Below are 17156 nucleotides of genomic sequence, written 5' to 3' on the forward strand. Positions count from 1 at the left end.
GCCTCCACATCATGTGTCAAATCCCAGTCTTCTGCTGGATCAGTTCTACAGTTCTGGAGCACATGTTGACTTCAGACCAGAGAGAAGAGCTGCCCAAGACCCTGACAGACCTGTACTCACACTTCATCATGGTCCAGACAAAGAGGAAGAAGAAGTATGAAAAAGGACATGAAACAAGTCTAGAAGAGCTGACAAAGGCAGACATGGAAGTTCTTCTGAAGTTGGGGAGGCTGGCGTTTGAACAACTGGAGAAAAGAAACATGATGTTCTACCAAGAAGACCTGGATCAGTGTGGTCTGGACGTCACAGAGGCCTTGGTGTACTCAGGAGTTTGTACAGAGATCTTCAAAAGAGAGACTGTGATCTTCCAGAAAACACTCTACTGCTTTGTTCATCTGAGTGTTCAGGAGTTTCTGGCTGCAGTCTACATCTACCACTGTTACACCAGCAACAACACAGAGGTTCTGGAGAGGTTTCTGGGAGACTCACTTTTCACAAACATTTTCAGGTGTTTCACAGGCAGTGACAGCCTGGATGTTTTCCTCAGAAAAGTCATGAAAAAATCCCTTCAGAGTGAGAACGGACACCTGGATCTGTTTGTTCGTTTCCTTCATGGCCTCTGTCTGGAGTCCAACCACAGACTTTTAGGAGGTCTGCTGGGTCCAAAAGAGAACAGACCAGAGAGCATCGATAAAGTCATCAAGAACCTGAAGGAGATGAACACTGAGGACATCTGTCCTGACAGAAGCATCAACATCTTCCACTGTCTGATGGAGATGAAGGACCAAACAGTCCATCAGGAGATCCAAGAGTTCATGAAGTCAGAGAACAGATCACGGAAGAAACTGTCTGAGATCCAGTGTTCAGCTCTGGCCTACATGTTGGAGATGTCAGAGGAGGTTCTGGATGAGCTGGATCTGAAGGAATACAACACATCAGATGAAGGAAGACACAGACTGATCCCAGCTGTGAGGAACTGCAGAGAGGCCAAGTAAGTACTGATGAGAATATGAAGAGTATGAATCAGACTGAATATAAAGATGGATCACATGACCCTCTGTCTTGTGTTTCTGTCAAAGTGAAATATGGGAACTGCCATGATGGTTGTAGGATCAGAGTCAACAGAGTAGAGACACTGGGATGTGAGGTCCACCCACCAGATGACTGATTGGTTTGTGTTTGTGTTTCTGAGGGATTCTTGACACTGATTGGTCATTGAAGCAGTCGATCACTCATTTTAAGATCATCATGTAACTTATTCAAATCAAAGTACAGTCTACTCTCGTTATACCGCCAACTTCCGTTCACGGCCAAATTGGCGGTATAGCGAAAATGGCGTTACAACGGGTTGCGTCCATAATGTGCATGTCTTTACTATATGATGTCTATGCTGCCTCCGTTAACCCGTTCTAATTGCGTTTCTAAATAAATCTTGATTCTGTTATGTTGTAAGGCAGGGATCGGCAACCTTTAACACTCAAAGAGGCATTTCGACCCGGTTTCCATGGAAAAGACAACACTGGGAGCCGCAAACACTTTTTGACATCTGAAATGAAGATGTTAGCCTATATATACCGTAAATTCCGGACTATAAGCTGCTACTTTTTTCCCACACTTTAAACACTGCGGCTTATACTCCGACGCGGCTTATACAATGATTTTACCGGCGCACCTCGGAGGTGCCGCGCCGCGCCGCTGGCGGTATAACGGTCAGGAAATCAATGGTATAAGTGTTGTTTGTGCATGGAACTGGGCTGGCGGATGGCGATAGGCGGAAATGGCGGTAGCTAATGGAATAATGCTTTGGGGATTTTTGTACAATGGTTTTGGTCAGCGGTGAGCGAAAATGGCGGTATAACGGCGGGCGGTTTAACGAGAGTAGACTGTAATTAGTAAAATGATTTCTTTAATAAATATCAGCCTAATGAACATTTATTGGATGTATATGTAGCCCTATCTCTCTCCCTGTCCCACGGCCTGGGTTTCAAACACCTCCACAGCTACGTGGCTCTGCGTTGTGTGTGTGTTTAAGGGATGCTAGCGGGGGTGCAGTCCGTAGGAAACGAGACGGAGAGGAGTTCAGAATCGTGGCGGGACTGTTTATTTTGCCCAATAGTCATCTGTAGGGTGATACAGCGTACTAAATCAGTGTTTTAAAAAACAAAAACAAACGTAAAACACCATGAGTAAAAGCTAAAACATCTTAAGACCAAATCAGATCTCCGAATGAAATTTTAACATGTAAATAATAAAAGTTGTGCTCACTTCAATTATAAAGGTGTTGACTCCACAAATCATTCAGATATAAATTCTCTTGCACTTCAACTTACAAAATAACTCACAAAATGTAAAATGCCAAAATTTTTGATAATTTTATGTTTTAAACAGTCAGTGCAAATAACGTAGCTTACCTGTAGGGTGATACAGCGTCCTAAAGAAAACATGGTGCCCTAAACTACAGGTACCAACCCTACGGGATAACAGAAGGACCAAAAAAGCACTACTGAAACGGGAGTTTAAGATGAAACTGTGGTGTAATAGCGCCAACTATTGGTGTAACATATACACTACCTTACATATACTTTAACTGTAGTTTGTCTGAAGTCCCACAGAGCAGAGAACAGTAGGACCTATACAACATCCAGCCACTAGGGGGAGATCTAGGGTGTTTCAGCTCTGCCATCACTCCATATGTTTAAACACAAACTACAACATTCCCCAGTTGACTGTTGCATTTGGTGACTGTCCTTCTTCTCTCTCCCCATACACTCTAGTAGTTGTTTATGTTGTTTTTAACTTCATAGTCTCTTCACCATTGGTTGTGAGTCTTGGATTCATCTGTACTGTTTCCTTTGAAGTGTTTTTCTTTTTCTTTTTTTGTCTTTGTTGTTGTTTTTGTTTTTGTCTGTGGGGGCCTCTTGCCAGGTCATTATTGTAAATGAAAGGCTGTTCTAAACTGATTTTACCTGGTAAAATAAAGTATTAAAAAAATAATAATAATAGTTTGGAAGCTGTCATTACATCCGTCTTTATCCTCGTCTATTTTATTAATCTGGTTTTCTTGTCTTTTTTAAACCTTAGAACTGTTCACACAACACCATATCCTGACCTCGTTAAGACTCAGATGTTCAATAAATGTGTTCATAATTAATTTCCTGTAAATTCTGTATTTACAGACTTTCTCAATGTGGACTCTCACAGACTCACTGTGAAGTTGTGGCCTCAGCTCTGAAGTCTAATCCTTCACATCTGAGATTTTTGGATCTGAGTCACAACAACCTACAGGATTCAGGAGTGAAACTGGCGTCTGGACTGGAGAGTCCAAACTGCAGACTGGAAACTCTGGGGTTAGTTCACTGACTGTCTACTGTTCAGTCCAAACACATCCATGTGTTTTTCCTCTTGAGGGTCATGGGGGTGCCAGAGGTGATCCTGCTTACCTATAGATGAAGGTGGGGTCCACCCTGTTCACTGCAGTACTGTCACACACAAACAACCATTCATTCTCACATTCACACCTATGAGGGATTTGGATTTCCCATTGAAACTATGAAGAAGGAGGATGTTAGGAACCTGGAGAACCCAGAGAGAACCCATGCAGACAGGGGTAGAACATGCAGCGCTCACACACAAAGGTACACACAGTTGGTGCTGGAATCCTCCTTCTGCTCAGAGGCCATAGTGCTAATTACTGAAGCACCATGTGGTCCAGTGGAACAACAGCTGTTTCTGATCTGATCTCAGACAACCAAAACTGACACTGAAAACCTACACTGAAAGAGATGTGTTTAAAAATACTTTAAATATTTAATATGGAAGATTCACACACGTTTACATGATCAGATGTGTGAGCATTAAACAACCAAACCTTTGTCATACAAACCCATCATCATCCTTTATTTTACATCATATGATGAGTTGAAGATGTTCTTTTAATACAGTCAAGTAAAAGCACCAAGAAGAAATACTAAATACTGATAAAAATAAGAACACAAAGTAAAAAAAGAATATAACATTCAGAAAAGTTGTCATCAAATGTCTGTTGTTGAGTTTCTAATTTTCCATTTCAAACCTTTTCAGCTCTGATCGGAGGATTGAACATTAAACAAGAACATCATCTTCTAATATTTAATACATGTACATATTCCATACAGTGCAGTGTTTCCTGTGGAACTGATCTGTTGGTGTGGTGGTGCATAATGGTGCCACCCACAGAAGAGTCTAACATCTTCATGGGTAGGTTCTGCTGGTTCTGTTCTTTATGGGTCGGTTCTGCTGGTTCTGTTCTTTATGGGTGGGTTCTGCTGGTTCTGTTCTAACTCTAACTCTACTGGACAAACTGACCCAAATGTGTTGGAGCAGACGTTCACAGTCATTCTGCTGCAGATGGGTTAATGATGTTAACATTTATAATCAGATTAATTATGATGATGGATTAATCTGAGTTAATGTGTTAATTTTGACAGCCCTAAAAATAAAGAAATAAAACGTGTGTTATTAATGGATTTTAATTTCCATGATTAATTCTTTATTCAGGTTGGAGAAATGCAGTTTGTCAGAGATCAGCTGTTCTTCTGTGGCCTCAGCTCTGAAGTCCAATCCATTCCATCTGATAGAACTGGTTCTGGATAAAAACAACCTCCAGGATTCATCAGTGAAGGAGCTGTGTGATTTCCTGCAGAGTCCACATTGTAAACTACAGATACTGGGGTCAGTTCACTGTTACTGTTCTAGAGTTTCTATGTTTCATTATCTGTACACATACTTAAAGGGTTTGTCTTTTATTCTGATATGTAACATTGAACAAGGAAAAAATAGAGCAAACACACAGTATCAATAATCAACCTTGATTTAAATAGCACTTTTTTGTACAGTTAAATGTAGAACAAAGTGCTTTACATCTAAAATCAGTACACCCCCCCCCCCACACACACACACACACACACACACACACACACATTTACCAGTGTTAATATCCATAAATAACAGTAAAACAAAAAGAAATAGATAAAGAAATAAAGGACAGAATCAGGCTGAGCATGGGGGGGGAGGGGGGGGGCATAAAACAACAGAGAGGAGGCGCTGTCACAGGGAGGGGTGGGCACCGCCCCCAGCAACCCGGTGCTGCCATCATAGAGCTGCATCCTGACCGGTGAGGGAGGGCAGCAGGGACCCCCACTCCACCAGGGAGGAGCAGACCCCGAGAGAGCGCCACAGCCACCAGAGCCCACAGCTGCCCCCCAGTGTGGAGGACCCCCCCAATGAAACACTGGAGATGTACATGGAAACCCAGAAAAAGAAGCACTGCTTCAAAGAATAGAAATAGAATAGAAAACATCTATGGAAATAGAATGGAAGTATAAAGCATTAAAAATAGAACAGAAGCAGTGGTTAAAGGTCCAATTAAAAGTCAAATGAAAAACTAAGAGAGACAGGAATTAAAAACAGAAGAAAAAAAAGAAAAGCACTCAGAGCGCAGCCAAGACAGATCTGCCCCCCTCCCCGATCACCACCAAAATTTAATCATTTCTTCCTTGTGCCAATTTTCATGAAAATCCGTCCATAACTTTTGGAGTTATCTTGCTAACAAACAAACAAACAAATAAACAAATAAAGCAAAAGGATCACAATACTTCCTGGCGGAGGTAAAAAGGAGCATTAGTTCAAAGCCAGATTCAAAAGGTGGGTCTGGAGCCTGGTTTGACAGATGTCTACATTCTCTGCAGCCCTGAGGTTCTCCTCAGGTTCCCCTCAGGTTCTCCTCAGGTTCTCTACAGGATCTCCTCAGGTTCTCTTCAGGTTCCCCTAAGGTTCTCCTCAGGTTCTCTACAGGATCTCCTCAGTCTCTCTTCAGGTTTTCCTCAGGTTCTCCTCAGGTTCTCCTCAGGCTGTTCCATAGTCCAGGAGCAGAATGCTGTAAAGCTGCCTCACTGTGAGTCTTGGTTTTACCTTTTGGAACAGTTCTCAGGCCGGTGCCAGAGGAGCTCAGGGTCCACCAGGGTTCATATGGTCAAAGCAGATCTAAACAGGAAAAGCACTCGGAGAGCACAGACCTCCGCCAAGACAGATCAATCAGGTCCAAACTGTCCAGTGTTTGATCAGGTACAGGTCCACCCTCAGTCTGATTCAAATGGTTTCTTGAACAGGTCAAATACTGGATCCAATCAAATCCATTTTGCTTCTGAAGTGGTCTGCAGAACTTTCACACAAGGAGTCAGTTGTGTCAGAGTGTCTGTTGAGATCTGGGTTGATTCAATGAATAAATGAATGAATAAATGAATGAATGAATCTTTCTTGTCATTTGACAGTACAAAGTACATCAAACCAAATTGAGTTGGATGATTAGGGACATGGGGCCGCGCACCTGCAAGAGCGCTGCCACAAACCCTTTTCTTCCAAAATTGCAGTGAAGAACAGAAGATAATGCAAAGCACAAATAGAAGACATCATACAGTTTTCACACAGTACACGTGGACACATGCAGGAATTTTTTCATGGGAATTCAATTGTGGAGAAAAAGAGTTTGGGATTATTTTTATGGGAAGAAATTCTATTAGTGAAGTAGGTGTTTCTTTCTTGTCTGACTGCCTTGTTGTATATTTGAAGTTGTTGAAAGAATAATTGACAGTTTGTTGTTATTTTGTTCTTCCTCCATTTTCAGAATTGAGGCTTGACTTTAGTTTGTTATTGAAACTTTCAAGCATAAAATCCCAGGATGCAGATAAAGGAAGTGGAGGGTATTTGTGTCCAACTTCAGTCAAATTTGCGTCCACTTCAGGGGTCAGACAGCGCCTCCTCAGTTCTCAGCGAGGTCTGCCTTTGGTTCAAAGCGCTGATGTTCAAAAACACACAGTAGTGGTCAGATCCAGCCAAATCAACAGCAGAGGACACACCTGTTGGACAGGCCAAGGCTGATGACCAGGTCCAGAGTGGGTCTCCTGTTGGGAGTCGGCTGTATGACATGCTGTATAAAATCCATGGAGTTAAAGAAGTTCATCAAATCTGTAGACAGCTTATCGGACTCATTATCAATGTGCAGATTAAAACCACCGCAAATTCAAATCATATTATAAGAGGTGTGGATTATTGATAAAAACTGTGAAAACTCATGAAAAAAGTCTGTGTTTTTACAGTGATTTCAGTAATGAGTATTTTTTCATTGTAGTTTGAGGGACAGTCGTCTAATGCCAAACAGCATCTGTTCTAGTTAAAGCAGGAGGAGTCACTGGGTGAAGTTTAAAGGCTGTAGTTGGTTGAAGGTTATTTTCCATCAGATGTGAACTGATGTGTTCAGGTGTGTGTTTGTAGAAGACTGACTCTGTAGACATGGAACTGAAACAAATGAGAAAGTGATTGGACAAAAGTGTAAAGTTCAGTCGAGTTAAGTCCAATTAAAACCTGAACACATCTGACTGGATCATTAATACATTTGAATTTACATGATTTATTCTTTATTCAGGTTGAATAACTGCAGTTTGTCAGAAATCAGCTGTTCTTCTGTGGCCTCAGCTCTGAAGTCCAATCCATTCCATCTGATAACACTGGAGCTGAGTGAAAACAACCTCCAGGATTCATCAGTGAAGGAGCTGTGTGATTTCCTGCAGAGTCCACATTGTAAACTACAGGATCTGAGGTCAGTTCACTGTTACTGTTCTAGAGTTTATATGTTTTACTAACGGCAGAGCCTCATCAGAGATGAGAACAAATATATGAAGGATCTTGTGACAATATAAAACAAAAAAGTCATAAGACGTATCAAAATGAAATCCAAAATATCTGTTTTGTATTTTATTTTTAAACGAATAATTTGAATTTGTACGTTGAAATGACCAGAAACATAAACAGTGTGTGTGTTTATGGATGCACTGACAGACACTGAAAATGGAATTGTCTGAAATATAATGATGTCCATTTGATCAGAATCCACTCCATCAGTACAATAGAGTCATGACAGATTCATCAGTATCTAAACACAAAGAATTGACAGAAACTGAAGAACACCAAGAACAGGAAGACACTGTTGTTCAAATGTTCACCAACTGTATTCAGACAACAGTTCAACATGGAGGAAGAGTTTACTTTGTGTTCACAACAAAGAAAGAATAAACACATGATAAAATACTGCATGTGTTCAAATAGACAAGATGATCATCAAGTTGAAATTGTGGAATCTGAAGTGAATCTAAAGCTGTAAAAGTGCTTTTTTAAACATGTGATTGACCAAAGATCAAATCCGACAGAAACTCTAAAGAGTGTAAAACAGCATGAGCCAAAATGACGGAGGTGAAAGTTCCAAACTATGTCCAAACTACAAGTAAGTCTGGAGTGTTCACCTTTATGTGTGTAGAACGTCTGAAGGTTGTAGGATGAAAATCCCACAAGTCCAGTCATTGTTCAGGTCCAGAAAGTGAGGAGTCCAGTCATATGAGTGTGATGATCTGTCCCACATGAAAAGATGAGCCATTAATGACAAAGCTCCCAAATGAACAACAACACAGATGAGAGTTGTGAACTGAAACTACAGATGTATAGGTGGAAAGACTGAAAAGAAAAGCAGTCCTAGTTTCAGTGTTTGTTCACTCCAACTAATATGACATCAGAGAGAAAGTGAATATTCAGCTCAAACATTTCCATCAGTGACAGTGGTGGAATAATGATGTGCATTTACTGCAGGACAGTACTTCAGCTCCAATGGCAAAGCTTTAGACTTTTGGTGATGTCATAGAGAACATCATCCACTGGGGTTTGCATTTCTATGACATCAAAGCATGAAAACATATTCCAACAGTTTGACACTCACTAAATACTGACATTAATGTTAATAATAAAGAAACATTTCCTCTATTTGATGCAGATTTATACACATGTAGAAATAATGTGTAAGTATTGGTCTGTTTACTGTTTACATTTGTCTGACACTTTAGACATTTAAGTTTACACATAGAAATCTGACAAAAACAGTCTGAAACATGTGATTAAACCCTAAACATATAGAACTGGATCCTGAATGGATTTAATCTACATCATTGACTCTTTCTTCAGGATGTGGGAATGCAGTTTGTCAGAGATCAGCTGTTCTTCTGTGGCCTCAGCTCTGAAGTCCAATCCTTCACATCTGATAAAACTGAATCTGAGTGGAAACGAGTTGAAGGATTCATCAGTGAAGGAGCTGTGTGATTTCCTGCAGAGTCCACATTGTGAACTACAGACACTGTGGTCAGTTCACTGTTAGTTTGATAGAGTTTATATGTTTCATTATCTGTACACATACTTAAAGGGTTTGTCTTTTGTTCTTCAATGTAACACTGAACAAAGAAAAAATAGAGGAAACACAGTATATGTGTTCTACAGTGATTTCAGTAATGAGTATTTTTTCATTGTAGTTTGAGGGACAGTCGTCTAATGCCAAACAGCATCTGTTCTAGTTAAAGCAGGAGGAGTCACTGGGTGAAGTTTAAAGGCTTTAGTTGGTTGAAGGTTATTTTCCATCAGATGTGAACTGATGTGTTCAGGTGTGTGTTTGTAGAAGACTGACTCTGTAGACATGGAACTGAAACAAATGAGAAAGTGATTGGACAAAAGTGTAAAGTTCAGTCGAGTTAAGTCCAATTAAAACCTGAACACATCTGACTGGATCATTAATACATTTGAATTTACATGATTTATTCTTTATTCAGGTTGTGGAAATGCAGTTTGTCAGAGATCAGCTGTTCTTCTGTGGCCTCAGCTCTGAAGTCCAATCCTTCACATCTGATTGAACTGAGTCTGAGTGGAAACAAGCTGAAGGATTCATCAGTGAAGGAGCTGTGTGATTTCCTGCAGAGTCCACATTGTAAACTACAGATACTGTGGTCAGTTCACTGTTAGTTTGATAGAGTTCTGTTTTAGGAGCAGCTGAACCTCATTTATGAACAAACAGAACTGACATCCATAATGTTTTACAGTTCCAAGAACAGTTGTGTGAACCCTTTGAAATGTTCTAGTTTTCTGCATGAATTGCTCATAAAATATGATCTAATCTACATGTCAGTCACAAGTACGGACAAATACAATGTGTTTAACCTAATAGCGCACAAACAAAAATAATATTTTATGTCTTTATTGAGCACAACTATTAAACAGTCCCAGTGAATGTAATGATTGAAGCTCCTTTTGCACCAATAACCTTAAACCAGTGTTTTTGGAGCTGCTGATCTGACCTGCACAATGTCCAGGGACATTTGGGATCATTCTTTCTGACACAACTGCATCAGCTCAGCTATATTCTTAGGATGTGTGGTGTGAATGGCTCTGGTGAGTTCAGTCCACAGCGTCTCTATTGGATTCAGGTCTGGGCTCTGACTGGCTCTGTCCAAAAGGGGATTTTTCTGTTTCTGAAGCCACTCTAGTGTCAAGTCCTGGATCCACAAAATGGTGGACTCAAATGCACGACTCACCGAGAACTGAAGATTTTAACCAAGTGTTTTAATATTGAAAAAGTGATTGAACAAAAAGCGCTCCCAAGGAGGATGTATAAAACTACTCCAAAGAATCTCCATGATAAACAAAAGCCTTACAGAAAAACTGAAACCAAACTAGCAAACATGAAAAAACCTGGTTTGGACGTTTGACATGAACACGCTGACAGAATACGACGAACTGGCACCAGACAAAGAGAGACAGGACTGTTTGTACGTGAGGTAGGGGAACACAGGTGACACCAATGAGGGGTGGGGCTAACAATCACACTGGAGGGAAAACACACAAAGGGAGGAAGTCAGGGTCTGAAACGAGAGGGAAGAGATGTGTCCAAAATAAAGCAGGAAGTGCAAGACAGGAGCAAATGTGAACGACTGGAACTGAACAGAAAGTGACTAAAGACGAGCCATGAAACACTAAACATGAACATGACTAACACACCTGAGCACACATGACAGGACCCCCCCTTCTACGGCCGACTCCTGACGGCCCAGAAGCCTCTGGGTGGTGCACAAAAAAGTCCCTGATCAAAGTCTGGTCCAAGATAAAACGCACTGGGATCCAAGAGCGCTCTTCTGGACCCTAACCCTCCCAGTCCACTAAAAACTTGCGGACTGCCAGGAGCTTCCTGACAGTAAACACCAGACCACCGTCCACGATCCGGGGGGGCGGAGGGGGAGCGGAGGCGGGCACCAGAGCACTTTCCTTGACGGGCTTGATTTTGCTGACGTGAAACGTAGAATGGACCTTCAATGACCTGGGAAGACGCCAACTGACAGAAACAGGATGAACAACCTTAGATATAGGGAAAGGACCCACAAACCTCGGAGCCAGTTTCCTGGAATGGACTTGAAGGGGCGGGTCTCTGGTGGAGAGCCACACCCTCTGGCCCGGCCTGTAGAGAGGAGCTGGCACAACTCCTTCCACAAACCTGAGACAAACTGGGGTCCTCTGTCTGAAACAATATCAGTGGGGAAACCATGAATGGTGAAAACATGAGTCCTCCTGACCTCTGCTGTTTCCTTAGCAGAGGGTACCTTGGCCAGGGGAATGAAATGGGACATTTTAGAGAAACGCTCTGCTACCGTCAGGAGAGTTGTGTGACCTTTAGATTGTGTCCGCCATGATTGGAGCTGCCGTGGCCTAGATTGGCTGGAGAGTCGGCTTGTGACCCAAGGGTCACCGGTTCCATTCCCTGGACTGGCGGAGAGTTGTTGGCTAATGTGCACTTGAGCAAGGCACTTAACCCCCATTTGCTCCAAGGACACCTGATATGGTGAACCCACTGCTCCCAGCATGCAGTGTGTGTGATGCATGATGTAGTGATGAGTTAAAGGTGTGACAAACTACTACTGACAAAAGAAAGATTCTATTCTATTCTATTCTATTGTGTGATGTCATGTGGTCCAGGTCCTGATGCAGATCAGCTCCAGATCATGATGCTCCTCCTCCATACTTCACCGTGTGCTGCTGCCACAGAATTCTGTGTTGATCACCAAATCCACCTCAGACTCAACACATGCAGTAGGCCAGGGAGGGTTTGATCCGTCAGACGGAGCCAAATCAGAAGAGAATCCTCTGTGCAGATGTGCGTCCACAGCTCTGCTGAGTGAGAACAGTGTCCTTAGCAACTGACTAACGTTGAGTTTCACATTATTCTGGTCAGATCTGAAAAATCTTTGTAACAACGAGCAAGTGAGTGATTATGTACATTCACTGAGTGAATATTATGAAAATAAAATGTATATTTCTCAATAGAAATTTAACCAAAACACATTTTTATGCAGAAACGAACTCAAAATATTGATCTTTTTTCACTAAATATGACAGAAATGTCCACCATGTTTTTTTGTTCTCAGCCTGAATCTTGAAAGTTCCGTCACTCAGACACAGGCCAATGGAAAAGAATAGGAAAAAAAAAGCAAAAATTTTCCAATTTTCAGGCTCTAATTGTGAGACTGATAGGTTTTGTTCTGTGGACAAACGTAGCTGTTTCCCATTTGGATCTGAGACTGGGATGGTGTGGATGATGTTGTAGTTTGTGTCAGACCTAGTGCTGTGTGTTCTTCCAAACAGTTCCAGTTCCATCAGTCTGAACATGTTTCCATTCATGTTGTAAAGTGTTCCAGTGCTCTTTGCTCACTTTTCCACATGCACTGATGCTTGTTGTAAAAGTGCATCTTCCTCTGTGCTGTCATGCACTGGACATGAGTCTGTTCTATCTCTGCTGTGGAATAGACTCCTGAACACAGATGTGATGGTCTTCCAGTGAGTCCTTCAGCCTTCAGCTGTTCCTCTCTGCTTCTGTTTTGTCTGTTTCCACTCATGCTTGTGTCTTTGCAGTCAGCTTGGCTGGGCGTTCACTTTTAGGCAGACTAGCCACACAATTCAATCCTGTCCATTTGTGGACAGTTTGTCCAACTTGGACTGGTGAATCCTTCAAGTCTTTGAGGTTGTTCTCAATCAGGAAATGGTTGAACAGCAGCATGTGGAAACATGTCCAGTGCTTCTCCAGGTTTGTGCTTTGTCCTTTTGGATCTTGTATTTGTGCAGAAAAGGCAGGAAGTGGAAGAGGAAAGCAGGCAGGCAGAAGAGGGAGCCCCCTTCACTCACATGCAAATCAGCAACTCTGGATTGAAGCTCTTCTCAGATCTGTGTTGTGAAATCTGGTTGACATGAGCAGATGCTTCTTGTGAACCTCCAACTGCAGAGCTTTGAGTGTTTTTAGGAGTCCCAGTGGCTCCATGCATGGCTCACATCTGCTTTCATTGATTCCAATTCATGTTGAGGAATTCTGGACTCTAATCCTCCTCTGACAGCGTCAGCCTCGTTATCTCTGTTTAGAATCATTAGTTTCAGGGTTCACTTCCTTTTTCCAGTTCCACTGTGAGGGTTTCAGAGCTGTGCACAATGAACAGATGAAATATTCACATAGTTTGTGTGGTTTTGGGTTCAACACATTCTGTTTGTCTATACTGGTGACTGAGATGCAGATCACATTTTATGAGCAATTCATGCAGAAAACTTTGAGGGTTCACAGAGTTTTTCTAACCACTGTATAGTTGACACCATTTAATGTTGGATTTTTCTTGCAGGTTCACAAATTACAGTCAGTAAAAACTGGTGAATGTTGAATATTTCACATTCATATTGAAAACCTAAATATATTTGGCTGGAATGTTCATTTCAATCTCCATCATTTCTTCTTTATTCAGGTTGAGGAAATGCAGTTTGTCCAAAATCAGCTGTTCTTATCTGACAGCAGCTCTGAAGTCCAATCCCTCACATCTGATAAAACTCGACTTAAGTTGGAACAACCTGAAGGATTCAGATGTTAAAGAACTGGAGGACCTTGTTCAGAGTCCACACTGTAAACTGGAGAAACTGGAGTAAGTAATGTCAGTTTGTGCTGGTTTGGTGAACACCTCCATGATTAGAAGTCTGTTTGAATATTTTTATTGATTCTTCTGTCGTTTGAATAAATTCAGAAAAGTCTCAGTTAGAGCTGGGAGATATGGAAGAAAATCATATCACAGTATTTTTTTCATATCAGACGATATCGATATGTGTGACGATATAAATCAAATCACTATTTTTCTCAAACTTAAATTCAGTTCCAGTTCCACGTAGTGGAAATGCAGCAATAGAGGAATTAGTAAAGAGTCTGGAGTTTCACTGTCACTGTACGCCCCCCCCCCCCCCTCTCCAAAACCAGGCCTGACATCATCTGTTCTTCTTATTAGTTCATACTGTATTTGTTCTATTTTCTGTGCAGATGGAAATATAACAGACAGTTAATGCAAACACACCTGTTTCTACTCTTTTATTCCGTCACCCAATGAGAATCGATAAGAGAATCGGATCGATAAGAAAAATCAATAATGGAATCAGAATTGTTAAATTCTTATCGATTCCCTACACACAAAGGGGGGGGGGGGGGGGGGGCAGAGGAGGTCTGCCTACTTATTTCATATTAAAGTCATCTATAAAGGGCTGACAAACTGAATAAAATAACTGGACTTTATCTTTTGGTGTAAATGGGATTTTCTCCAAATGGAAGTGTTGCAGAATGTCTTTCAACACAAACTGATGAGTTGGAGGATTTTTGTTCTTCCACTTTTAAAAGCTTTCAAGTTTTAAAAGACAAACAAACCAAACAGACCATCTTCACCAAACAATAGCGGGGGTCTATAGGTGGGGGTGCGTTGTGGAACTGACAGAACTGCTCTAAACCTAAAGTCAAACTTCATATACTGTGTGCCTTCTGCTCAAGGTTCATGTGGAAAGGTGAGTGTTTGCGTTCTTCACATGGGCTCCATGGATTGGTTGGCTCCACCTCCATATTGTATTGCAGACCCTGAACCCAAACGGTTCCACCCTACTTTTCAGTAACCCGCTCACCTGAGTTCTGGCTCTCATTTAGTCCTGAGGGAACACTCTTTACCTCCTGCTTCAGCCCAAACATTAGTGTGTGTGCTGCCGCTGCTCTTACACCTGTGCTGTGGGCGTCGACCGAACTTGCCGTGGCTCTACAGCGATTGGTTCAGTGGTGTTCCTTAAATATGATTGGCTGTTCTTATGTCTGTCAAAACACGGACCAATGAATCCCACCAAAATTGTCTCCAGCATGTCTCATATTTCTAATGAGGAAAAGTTCTTTCACCATCTATATAGTTGTGGTTTTATGGCCCAGCCCTAGTCTGAGGAAACATTTCTGTCTGATCTGTGTTTGTATTTTCTTCTTTATTTAGATGGTTGTCACTGTGACCAGGACTGTGTGAGGATCAGCTGAGTCCAGATGATCAACACATGTTAAAGCAGCAGCACATCCTCAGTTCATTCTCCTCCTGTCAGTTCAACATGGAGCTGCTCAGTTCTTCTCCTCAGTTCTTCTCAGTTCTTCTCCTCAGTTCTTCTCCTCCACACCTCAGTTCTTCTCCTCCTCTCCTCAGTTCTTCTCCTCAGTTCTTCTCCTCCACTCCTCAGTTCTTCTCCTCAGTTCTTCTCCTCCACTCCTCAGTTCTTCTCCTCAGTTCTTCTCCTCCACTCCTCAGTAAAAACACCCACACACTTCGACACCTCAGAACATTCTGACTTTGATTTTGTTGGAGTTTGTATGATTCAGGTTTTTGTCCATATTGGAACAAACAGCTGTTTGTTTCTGTTCAGTATAAATACAGGCGCCTTTTTCACTTCAACACTTTCACTTGCACATGTAGCTTTTGATGGCACAGCACTTTAAACAAACATATTTACACATAGAAAATAACTGAACATGATTGGTTTTAAAAGTAGTTTATTGATGATTTTATTGTCTTTCCTTTTCAGTTTTTACATCCGGTGGCTCTAGCATTTTAACTGATGACTGCTTGGCCCTGGAGAAAAAGGGAGACATAAATTAGATCCAAACAGAAGTGATGCAGTAGAAATGTATAATATTTCAGTTGAACTTTGTTTAGTGTCTGTGATCCACAAAGAAAAACATCAAAATTATAAACTGTCTTTGATAAAACTGTGACATCAAATAAAATAATATAATTCATTCAAAAACACATCAGAATGCAAAACAATAATAAAAATGACATAATATAACATTTAACATCTGTGTTTTAAACTTCAGCAACTTCCCTGTTCTGATGCCGTTATAATTTTTTTTACAGTCCATGTTTTTCAGTTTCAGGGTGTGTTTTCAACACAAACTGTCATTTTCAATCTGAAACATTCAAGTGGTGGTTTTTTGGCTCCATAGACAGAGTGGGTCAGTGAAAGGTCTGGAGGTTCCAGACTGTTGGTTGGTGAATCAAAGCTGTGTGAGGACGTCCTGCTGGACTGGAGCAGATCACCAGGAGCTTTTAGTCCAATAATCATTAGTTACAGCCACAACAGGATCTGAAACTATTACAAATATGAACATTTAGTGCAGAAAAACAAGAATTCATCCAGACTAATTATCAACAGTAAAAGAACTGGATCTTTCCTGAGGTCGAAGAAACATCATTCCTTGCTGTTGATTTTTTTTTCTACAGATCTTCATCTTCATCCTCCTCTTCATCCTCTTCTCTCTGTTTCAGTAACTCTAGTTTTGTCATGATTTCACTCTTTTCTTTCTCTGATTTTAACTTCTTTGTTTCAACATGAGTCTTTTCTCTCTGGTTTCTCTCCAGTGCTTTCTCAAACTTTTGTATTTCCTGTTGAAGTTCTTCCTTCTTCTTCTCCAGGTCTTTCATGGTGTCTTCTCTTTCTTTCTCTGTTTTATTCCTCATGTCCTCTTCTTGGAGTCTCCTCTCCACCTCCTCCTTTTGCTTTTTCAGTTCATTCAGCTGATTCTCTTGGTCCTTTATGTTCTCATTCAGTCTGGAAATTCTATCTTCACTTTTCTTCTTCTCTCTTTCTATTTGCTTTAGTTTATTCTTCAGGGGTTCCAACTTTTCGTCTGCTGTTTTTTCCTCTTTTTCTGCTTTCAGCTGAAGTTGTCCTTCATGATTTTCTTCCTCTTTCTGAACCTGAGCTCCTGTCTCCTCAGTCTGAAGTTCTGCTCCTTCGTTCACCCTTTGTCCGTCTGTGTGGACCAGGACATGGTCTGCCTGGTTCTGGACTGTCTCCTGCTCTTCTTGTCCTTGTTGTCTCTGGTTCTGGACTGTCTCCTGCTCTTCTTGTCCTTGTTGTCTCTGGTTCTGGACTGTCTCCTGCTCTTCTTG

The 17156-nt window shown here is 41.4% G+C and overlaps 1 protein-coding gene across 1 annotated transcript; it reads left to right on the plus strand.

Annotated features, from left to right (window-relative positions):
* The first annotated feature begins 32 nt into the window (after nucleotides 1–32).
* LOC115438158 (ribonuclease inhibitor-like) lies at nucleotides 33–16066 on the plus strand. Its single transcript, XM_030161582.1, has 8 exons — nucleotides 33–991; nucleotides 3177–3347; nucleotides 4537–4710; nucleotides 7460–7633; nucleotides 9043–9216; nucleotides 9678–9851; nucleotides 13674–13847; nucleotides 15210–16066. The coding sequence occupies exons 1-8, from the start codon at nucleotides 63–65 to the stop codon at nucleotides 15223–15225; spliced, it is 1986 nt and encodes a 661-aa protein (XP_030017442.1). The 5' UTR covers nucleotides 33–62; the 3' UTR covers nucleotides 15226–16066.
* The last annotated feature ends 1090 nt before the right edge of the window (nucleotides 16067–17156 follow it).

Source organism: Sphaeramia orbicularis, chromosome 18 (genome assembly GCF_902148855.1).
Source record: "Sphaeramia orbicularis chromosome 18, fSphaOr1.1, whole genome shotgun sequence".
NCBI classification, from domain to species: Eukaryota; Metazoa; Chordata; class Actinopteri; order Kurtiformes; family Apogonidae; genus Sphaeramia; species Sphaeramia orbicularis.